The sequence below is a fragment of the Hoplias malabaricus genome, chromosome 5, assembly GCF_029633855.1.
Source record: "Hoplias malabaricus isolate fHopMal1 chromosome 5, fHopMal1.hap1, whole genome shotgun sequence".
Classification (NCBI taxonomy): Eukaryota; Metazoa; Chordata; class Actinopteri; order Characiformes; family Erythrinidae; genus Hoplias; species Hoplias malabaricus.
The window spans coordinates 52,305,356-52,315,626 of record NC_089804.1 but is presented as its reverse complement, the minus strand read 5'-3'; the positions used below and the strand labels follow the sequence as shown (position 1 = coordinate 52,315,626).

Here is a 10,271-nt window from a genome sequence, read left to right as displayed (position 1 = left end):
ACACACTCTATCAGATTTATCTATCTTAAGAAGTTAGAGAAGGCATTAGTTCTGTAACATTACATTGCATGTAAAACAAATAATAACAATAACAATTGTGATTACTGTTATAACCCCTACACTGTATGTAATAAGTTTTATGAAATAAAAATCAACACTCTCTGATAGAAGTAAGAGACCTGCAGCACTGAGGGTAAGCTGTAAAAGCACAATCAGAGTTTGCATGACGTTGGCGAGCTGTAAGTACACGAGGTGGTGGTATCTGGCGCAAATGGCTCTGAACGCAGCATGAATGAGTGCACAACGTTTGGGTTAAGTGAACTCTGCACTCGTATGCACATAATTGGTGGCCTTACACTGGCCCTTTGTGTGGAGATTAGGCAGACATGAGGAGGGATTGGGCTAACTGTGTCTGAACAAAGAGCACGGCTGGGGTGCGTATGTGGGTGGTGGTGTTGGGGGGGCTGTTTTGGAGAGGGTGCCTGGACACCACTACCCCCTCAAAACCCGCTGCTTTTTGGAGTTGGGAGGGGTGGAAAGGAGTAGGAAAGAAGCAGGGCTGGGGGGGTAGGGTGGGCTAGCGCACCACCAGCTGTGAGCGGGTTTTTTGGCCGAGGGGACCAGCTGTGACAGTCATTAAAACCCAGTCTAGACTTCGACTTAACCCGTACGAAAGGGGGAATTCAGTAAAGGCCGGGCCCAGAGACTCGCAGGCAGCGTGGAGTTCCTATCATTCCATTCTTGTTGAGACAGGAAGTGGTAGCCGTGAAAGGAAAGACGGGAATAAAAAAAAACAAAAAAAAAAACTGCTGCCATTAAGAGGGAGAGGAGCTGATGAGAGCGGGCTCGTCACACCAGGTTAAGCACGATGATGAAACCACAAATGTCTCTGGCATATACAACTGCATATTCCAGTACAGTGACTCAAGGCAGTGCAGGCCAAATATTTCCCACCCTGGTCCTCCTTCACAAGCTAATGGCAAAACTGGGGGTGCTATTAGGGCTGTCCCAAATACCATTTTTAGGGCTTCTGAGCTTCGGCCGGGAAATTCGGTGAATATTCTAGGAGTGGGGTGGTGTATACTGTTGTCATTAACAAAATCTGTTTCCAACCCCTGCTTTAATATCCCTCTCTCCAGGCTGCGCTGTGGCTCACAGCACGGCCTCACTCGCTAACATGCTAACTAGCTAGCTCGCTATAGGGCCACAGAGTGTACACAATTAAAACAGTTTGGGCAGAGCTGACAATATGAACTGTGGCATTTGCTTTGTTGTCAGGGTGTTGTTTCAGCATGTTGGGCTGTTTTATGTGACTGAGATTTAGGATTCATTTGCACAAAGACCTTTATTCTGATGAGTCTAAATATGGGTGGAGAGGGGAGAGCCCTGTTTTTACTGCTGGAGCATGAATGTGGGTGGAGTGGAGCGTTGTCTTTATCGATTGCCACATTTATCATTTAAAAAAAAAAAAAAAAAAGAATATCCAAATCTCAAAATTATAAACCGAATTCCAACCCAACGAATGAATAACTGAATATTCTGGGCCAGCACTAGGTGCTACTAGGGATGTCACGATTCCAAATATGTATAAGTCGGTATCAATACCACTAAAATTCTATGATTCTCGATACAAATTTCGATACCACAACAAAAGTTCAGAAATCTAAGCTTTGAAAACATATTTATCGTCTTGTTATTGATTATTGTTTGTTGAGCTTGAGGCTGTTTGAGTCGTCCCTCGTGCACTCTGCTGAAGTATGGGTATGTGTTTATCCCTCCTCCTCGGTTGTGCTTCGCCATAACTTATTGGTCTACAGACTTGATTGACTTGTTGTCAGAAGGCTGCAAGCCTAAGCTACATGGGGATCATATTTAATTGTTTTTGAATTTGATGTACTTTTTGTAAATCTTTTGCGAGTACTTTTTACACAAACCTGAGGATTGCTAACGAATTTGGTCTTGTTTTGAAGGAGACTACCTCAGGTAAGCGCTGGCATGCTTTGTTAATGTGAGAGTCGCTTCTGGGCTCTTCAGGCTTCATGATGCCACAGTTTGGTCGTCAGACTCAAAAATATTTCCAACTATTTTTTCCCCCCAACCAGTAGCAACGGGCCTGTTGCTTCTCCTGCTGATGCCATTCTTAGTGTGGTTTTAACTTTCTCTGCTTAAAAGGCTTATTATGGTGAGTCTGGGAGATCTGTGGAGCCTACATACTACAGCTAAAATACCTGTGTGTTCATTGATTATTTTAGAAATTTAAAATCAATTTTAAAAAAGGCTATATTTCCCTGTACCATGACAATAATACCATGACACTATGACCCCAGGTGCAGATAAAAGCCATTTGTAACGAAAATCCATGTCTGTAAGTTTCTCTTAATGCACCATTTGAGAACAAATCACTCTGAATGACTTTGTTTACATCTTCATTGTTTAATACTACAGAAATCTCTCTAGACAACACACCGCATCTTCCTGCAAAAGTTTTAAAGCCTAAAAACGTGTGCTCCAAGTGGCCCTGCTTGCTTCTCCTGGTGGATGTTATCATGCTCCATCCCCTCAGTACAATTAAAGTCCATCATCCCCCTCTGTGTCGTAGGGAGCAGGATGCCAGGGGCCTGAGGGAGCAAACGGACTATGAGAGTGCCGTTACCCAAGATGCAAAGGGGCTGAAACAAGATCCATACAGCCCCCAGACAGGGAGCTGATTAAGACATGCAGACGCCACCAGACACACACACGCGCGCGCACACCCAGACACGCACACACTCCCTTATCCCACACACAAAATCAATGCAGGAGAAGGAGGGGCATCATTTCTGCTCTCTCATGGTCAAATTACATGTCTGGTCCAAAAGCAGAAATTTCTTTCTCCCTCCTGAAATATGAGTCCTTGTACATCTAATACCTCTCTGCCCCATCTTTCTTTTGGCCATGGCCTTACAGACCCAGGAACTCAATACAGTAAGATTTACAGTTTCTACTGTATTACAAACAGATTCTGAACAAGGGTGAACGATATGATTATTGTGATAAACCGTAATGAATTATTGTGTGGCTGTCTCATATATGCCCTGAACATGACCCATGAAACTAACTAAAGAAAAGCTTTAAACAAGTACAACAAAACTACAAGAACAAAAGACACAAACTACAACAGCTTAGACACCAGCAACGGCCAACTACCACAACCAGTACAAATACAACAGTCACAGCAGCTGCAGCTATTGAACTACTGTACAGTTGTATAAAGTGTATGGACACTGCTGGGTTACTGCAGCTGCCTCAGTAATGAAAGTACAAGTTAACACACAGCTGTGACAAACACTTAGCACGTCAGCACAAGCTACATTTTAAATTCAAGAAGTCTCTTGTGGGAGTAAGTGCCCCACTCCGATAACTGCTGCCCAAGAGGTTTTCAAGCAAACAGCGTAATTTGACAGGCTTTGGCAAGGCTACATGCCCTGTCTGAGAGCGCATCCGAGACACTTATAATATTAGGACATATTAAGACAAAACAGTCAGGCCATTATGTCATTATGGTAAATTGATGATAAAGAGGCGCTCGTAAATAAACAAGCCACAACGTGGAGATTTTCCAAACAAAAGGAGAGAGTCAGGTCAGGAAGAGGCTAGTCTGTCTGAGAGGGCAATTAGGCATGCTGCCTGATGGCCATTCAGGTCATTAGCAAGGTCATTAATGAAGGGAAGACAGATCAGAGATTGCTGTGACCGTGAACTCAACTCCCGGTCCCAAAAAAAAAAAACCCCTCTTATCATACAGACTAAAACACAGATGCTGTCACTGGGTGATACACTGTCTCTGTACTCTGGCAAATCAAAGCAAAGAGTTTATTCTTAGGTGTTATTTATTTACATCTGTATGTTCACGTTACTGCAGTAAAAAGACCATGCTTTTGTGGGATTTGTTCAGACGTCACTGATCAGTTCTGAGCCAGAAACTAGAACTTTCTGACGAACTTGGAAGGATTAGTGTGTTTTCGAAATCACATATGGTGCTGCAAACAGCCCAAATTGTGCTACAGGCATTTGAGCTGTGTGTGAAAGCTCCCAGAGTTTCATCTCCTGAACGAGGGGTGAAACAACATTTCCTACACTTTCCCAAAATGTGAAAAGGAACCCACCCACAGTCAGGGTTTGCCTGTTTAGCGAAGAGCAAAATGTCTTTAAGACTTTGAACAGCACACCTCCAATATGTAGAGAATGACTTAATTAATGATTAGATTTTACAGCTGTAATTCTACGATAAAGATAATACCTACTGTTCCTTTAAGGCTACACAATAAATGGTGTATTAACTGCTATCTTGGTCTTCTGCCTGGTTAACATTACCATTAGTAAGTGAGAATCCTTTTGATGTCGTATCCAATGGACCAGAAATGAATGAAACCTCTAAAACAAGTTTTTTTTTTCCAGGTTCACTATGAATTACCTGTGTTGTGACAGAACCTGTGGAAAACATCATGGTAGACTTCTATCACAATCACCCCGCCATAACCTCTGCCCAGGTGAACCCACATAGGTTCTCCCAGGTTACATTCAGCCTCCGAGTTCCTGAACAAGCACATACATGCAAAATATAGCGCAGCTTAATGTGCTCCCACATTTCATTTCCATAACTTCACTCACGCCAGCTGCACTGCTTTGGTCCTGAGCTCATTCGCTTGCCTTTACCTTGATGTCCTAATTACACTATAAAATTCAAGGCCTCGCATATGTAGCCTTCTGATGTTATCCCCCAAACAGCCCATGGCCATCTCATAAAATATAGCTCTACCATCCATCCAGGAATATTACAAAAGTCCTGATATCTGCAGTTCGAACAGGCATCTCATAGCAGATCTACAAATCACCAGAACAGAACTTACATGAGAAAATCCGTTTTTGTTTGTTTTACTGAAGACAAGAGAAACAAATAGGAAAGAATGCAGGCATCACATTGTTTGCTGAGTTCACTCTGGTTTGGAGTGTGGGAGAGGAATGACAGAGTATGAGAGAGAGAGAGAAATGTGGCAGAGGAAGATACAACAGAGGAGGAAAATATTAATAAAAATACAATAAGACAGTGAGCAAGTGAAAAAATAAGAATATATATATATTTGCGTGTGTTTGAGAGATAAAAAATAAAGTGAAAGAGCAAAAGATTGAGAAATAGGGAGCAGTAGAAACGGAGAGTGAAAGAGAGTTAGAGAGAAAAAGAGACTGAGACTGAAAAAGAGACAGAGACGCTCCCTGCCTGCCGGCTGTTTGTCTTTGCTTGGCTCACTGTTCCTGTATCACACTGATGCTGTTTTCTCACAGAGGGCCGTGAGAAGCGTCACATGCACGTTGAATCGCTGCAGCTCCTCATGGTGGAGTGGCTGTAGCCTGATTACTCTGTTATGCTGTAATCGAGTCAGTGCGGCTGCTGAGAAAAACGAGACACACATTCCAGGCCAGCCCAGTCCAGATCCCTCTCCACTCACTAGCCCCTGCCTCTTCAGTTTCAGCATAAGGACACTGTTGCTCCCAGCACTTTCACCCCTCAGTGAGGACCCAAAAAACACAGCAGCTGTGCAAACCTGCTCACTGACAGCCGGAGCTTCTCACTACACTGATAAAATCAATATCACAATATATCACAGCACACACTATCAGAAGACAATTAAGTCTACATTAATGCAGTTAATGAACATGTTCTTCAGGAGTAATGCCACTATTGAAAGGAAATTCTACAGATTTGACATGGATTGTTTCCTATTAATCAGCTTTTAAACACATCACCAGAAAGGAATGTTCCGATTTGTTTAGTTGATGTGCATTTTGAACTGTTCTTAAAACAATCTGGAGGTGCTAGGAAATGCAAAATGTGGCAGTTAAGGGGATTTTTCCTACATTCATTACAATCAAAACTGCTTTTAGTGGACCATTCTGAATCGATTGATGTGAAATGGAGGTTTGCTGTAATTTAAACAAATTTTAATGCAAAACTTTTTTGGGGGAAATTTGTCATCGCTTTTTGCTAGCTCTCCAATTTGTTTGAACACTGAAAAATGCTCCAGTGCTTGTACACAACCCTAGCTCAGTAAATAGGGGGAAAAAAGTTCAAAACGGATCAGGATCTCTTTCTCTCTCTGCTTCGCTGGCTGAGGCATAAAAAATGAGATAGGATGTTTGGACTGTGGAGAGTCCTCTGAACATTGAAAAGCTTGAAAAGGTTTGAGGATGTTGCTCAATTTCTGTAGGCAGGAAATATTGACTTATTTGTGCTGTAGTTGGTACTTAAGCTGGAACTTAACACCAAATTAGAGAGACGGCTAACTGCATGAAATTAAACACAGACTGAATGTGCAACACACAATGTCTCAATATGCAAATTAGTTTTTGTGGTAATGCTGTGGTATTCAAAAAGTAAATAAAAACTTACAGACAAATTAAACACAGCACGTGCAAACAACAGATGCTGTGTTTTTCTTTGGTAAGAGCTGCTTGAGTCGCTCGGTTGGCCTCAGCGTTTAGGTTCTCCACCATGTTGCAGATAGAGGCAGAATCACGTAAATACTGCGTGGTTGTGTGGTATTAAAGGGACAGTACACGACCGGCCAGTGGGGACATAAAAATTAAAGTAAAAAATGGATATAATCGATATAGACAAGATGTCTATGTCGATTAGAAGTTCTGAATATCGATTCATTTTCTATTAATTGCCCACCCGAGGGTTTGTTTTGCTGTGAGAACAGAATAGTCGACGTTGACTTTAATGCTGGATGAAGCAGTCGTAAAAAATGAATGAATAAAGCTATGACTGAATGTCTAGTTCCTCTCACCACCACTGAGCAGAATTTTACATCAAACCACTCTGAATGATTGAATCTACATCTTAACAACTGTTTTTTGGGTGTGTATCTATCAATAGCAAACAAAACTTTAAATGAATCACATTGCTTTACAGATACAGATGTTATGAAATTTTCCAGCTCTACTGATCACCGTTCACACCCCACCCCCAAGCACAATTACAGATGGGTCTGTGGCCTTTACCTTTACCATTAAAGGATAGATCAGAGTATGTGACAGAATGTTAAACATCATGACCTCGTGTCAAACGAGGGAGGAAAGTTTCTTGGAAATCAGATGACTCATCTACTAGAAAGACACACAGGCAAAAAAAAGTCAAGCTGTAATTCATACTGAAAGCTGAAAATGACAGGAACTATGGTTTATTTGGTTACACCGCCTTACTTGGCGTGACTTAGCAACCAGGGAATATGCTCAGATTTTGTCATTAAAATAAATAAATAAAATTAAAAAAAAGCCAAATAACGCTGGTTTAAAGCCTAGCTTCTTACACTGTCAATGTTTTATAGCTCAAAAATAACAAAAAACCACCAAAGGGAAAAAAACAGGAAAGAACATCACAAACACAGTGAAAGGTGGTCCTCAGAGAAAACACCTCATGGCCTTCTGAGGGCAACAAAGCAGGAGATCAGGCCATGTTGCCCTGACATACGTCAGCCATGTTTATGTATGCAGTGAATGTAATCAACATTAGCTCAACCAGACAAAAGATGGGCAGACTCCTTTGACAGGACGCTGAATGGGGCTCACTGCTCACATTTCCATCACAAAAGGCCAGACTTCAACTCTGACTCCTGTCTGGGTTTTGGTGAGTGAACTCTCTGCAACTGCCTCCACAAAGTGCAGTCTTTAAAAGGTGCTGCAAACATACACTTCATTTTCACCAAAACATTTTAACCTTAATACTTGCTCGATTTAAACTCCACAGTACATCAATAAGTAAACAGTTACGTGTCCCCACTCACTGCCCAAAAATCCTACTTTTAAATGCCTCACTGGATCCACTATCATAAAGCCATGTTCATGTATGTTTTATTTGGACATTCATCATTTCATTTCAGGACTGTGATGCCGTTGTCCATCTAAGAGGGCAACTGAAAGCTGGAGGCGTTAACACACTTCTGAATGTAGCTGCATGCTTTGTAAACAAACACACAAACATACACAGAGAGAGAGAGAGAGAGAGAGAGAGAGAAATTGGCTGAGCACATAAACTATGATGAATGGAAAAACAACAACAAGCGATTCTGTGGTGGCCTGTGAACGATCATTATATTCATGAATCTTTATACATATTTAAAACACGCCAAACTGATGCATTGGACTTTCAATATCAAAAAGCATGCCTCATGTATTTAATTTCTTATGCAAACAGCCAATACCTCATTTTTATTTTAACACTCAATCATCTTTCTGTTATTTTTTTAAGGAAACATTTTCAAATTTTCTATATAAACTACAGAGCTATTTTCCACTTAGTGTTAACACTGCAACCTGTTCCATGTCCTGCTTCTCACCGTCTTAGAAATCTGAAAAACCTTTAATAATAAAGCTGAATTCTAAAGCATTTAATATTACTTTTAGATTCTCTTCTCGCTTTGTGTTTTAATGCAAATGTTTGAGTATGGGAGGGAAAAAAAGAATGATTTAATTCAGTCTTGTAACATCTGTCCTGATTTTAGCTGATATTTCCTGTGATTTAGTCAGTTTTAATGCCCTAATTCCACTAAAATTGTAGGATATGTACAGTGTGTGTCAGTATATATCAATATTGTATGTACACAGCAAAAAAAAGGCCAATATTGAGAATTGAATCATTTTTACAAACAATAACAAACAATTTGTTTAAAACAGACTCACTACAATCTGTGCAAATTCAGTATATTTGACTGAACACAGGTTTTGATGACTGTGATATCGGGATTTTGTCAGCTCATATCGTCCAACTCTACAGAAGCTGCCTGTTCACAAACCACAGAAGTCTTCAATTAGCCCCAGTGGCTTTCCTCTGCGGTTTGAACGCTCCGAGTAAATGATATATGGGCATTAAACTAACTACAGCACAGTGCTATGCTTTCTACATAAACACAGGCCTGTCTGAGGAGCTAAATGTCAGTCTAACACGGCATATAATGTGTAATGAGGACTGGGGGTAGTTTGTTGTTATGGAGCGACCACAGAAGCCGAAGTGAGTCTGACACATTTTTAACCGGAAACGTGTGTATGTCGGGAAAAATGGGACAAATGAAAAAGAGCTAAAACGTGGGGCAAACGGCGAGAAGAAAACGACGTATAGTCAACAAACATACGTTACTTTAGTTAGCAGCGCTGTGCTCTGGCTCTGTATCGCCATGACGACGACGAGCCTCGTGCAGCGAAGCCTCGCTGTTCAATAAATAAATATAGAGAGAGAGAGAGAGAGAGAGAGAGACTCACCCTCACTCAATGAGATTAATCCAGGCAGAAGAAGAAGAAGCAACGCTGAGACGCTTCGTGGTGAAGACATGACTGCGAACTTCCCATCGCTCCGCATTAAAACATATGCGGCGCTGAGATGTTGACAACGGAGCCGACGTGAACGGGAGCGCGCGACATAGTCCGGTTGCCTGTTAAAGGGGTGTGTGTGTGAGTGTGAATGTGTGTGTCTGTTAAAGGGGAAGGACTCCACGCCTCGGCTCCTTTGTTGTGGCCACCTCTCAGTAAGTATTCACCACTGAGAGGGTATTAAAGATGGATTACTACCCTCCCCCTCCTTTATAGTCCACTGGGCTGGTAGTCACTGGCCTACACTTAATACATTCAGTGGGGCACATGATTATATTGATACATACTTTTCTTTCTAAACAACAGCACCTTTCCCCTCACGTCTCACTTCTTTTTGTTGTTTTACTTGCATTCATCAGTGAAAAAAACGTTCTTCTATTTCCAACATTTTTATAGAACGTAGGAAATTTTCTAAAAATTCAGAATCATAAACATTCAAAAATTCAAGTCATATATTTGATTGTAACCCAAAACTAAGGCATTCTCCTGTATTTTTGTCATTTAATGGTAACTGACACAGTTAAAATTTACATTTAAAAAAAGACCATTGTTATTTTATTAAACAAACAAATAAACAAACAAACAAACCCTAAAATTAAGTAGTTTGAAAACGGTAAGCAAACTGCATTTGTTATGTGCTCCATTGAGGAAAAATCCCTGCAGAAGCATGTGAAGTTGTTCTGTTCTTGGGGGTAGTATTGTACGCCAAGAACATACGAGTTTGATTTAGACGATTTAAAGACGGTCATTTTGTTAATAATTAGGGTTTGTCATTTTTAATAAAACAACCATTGTACATTTTAATACTGTGCAACTGTCACTATGAAAGGACAAAAGAGCAGGGGAATTTTAATTAGGATTATACATTG

At 41.0% G+C, this 10,271-nt stretch overlaps 1 protein-coding gene across 1 annotated transcript in view; it reads right to left on the bottom strand.

Moving 5' to 3' along the window:
- The window catches only part of acvr1ba (activin A receptor type 1Ba), a 20,136-nt gene extending 10,578 nt beyond the window's left edge, over nucleotides 1-9,558 (bottom strand). The window contains exon 1 of the mRNA XM_066670544.1: nucleotides 9,295-9,558. Within this exon, the coding sequence (XP_066526641.1) occupies nucleotides 9,295-9,391 (97 nt within the window). The 5' untranslated portion in view covers nucleotides 9,392-9,558. The remainder of the gene's footprint in view (nucleotides 1-9,294) is intronic.
- Nucleotides 9,559-10,271: the final 713 nt, after the last annotated feature.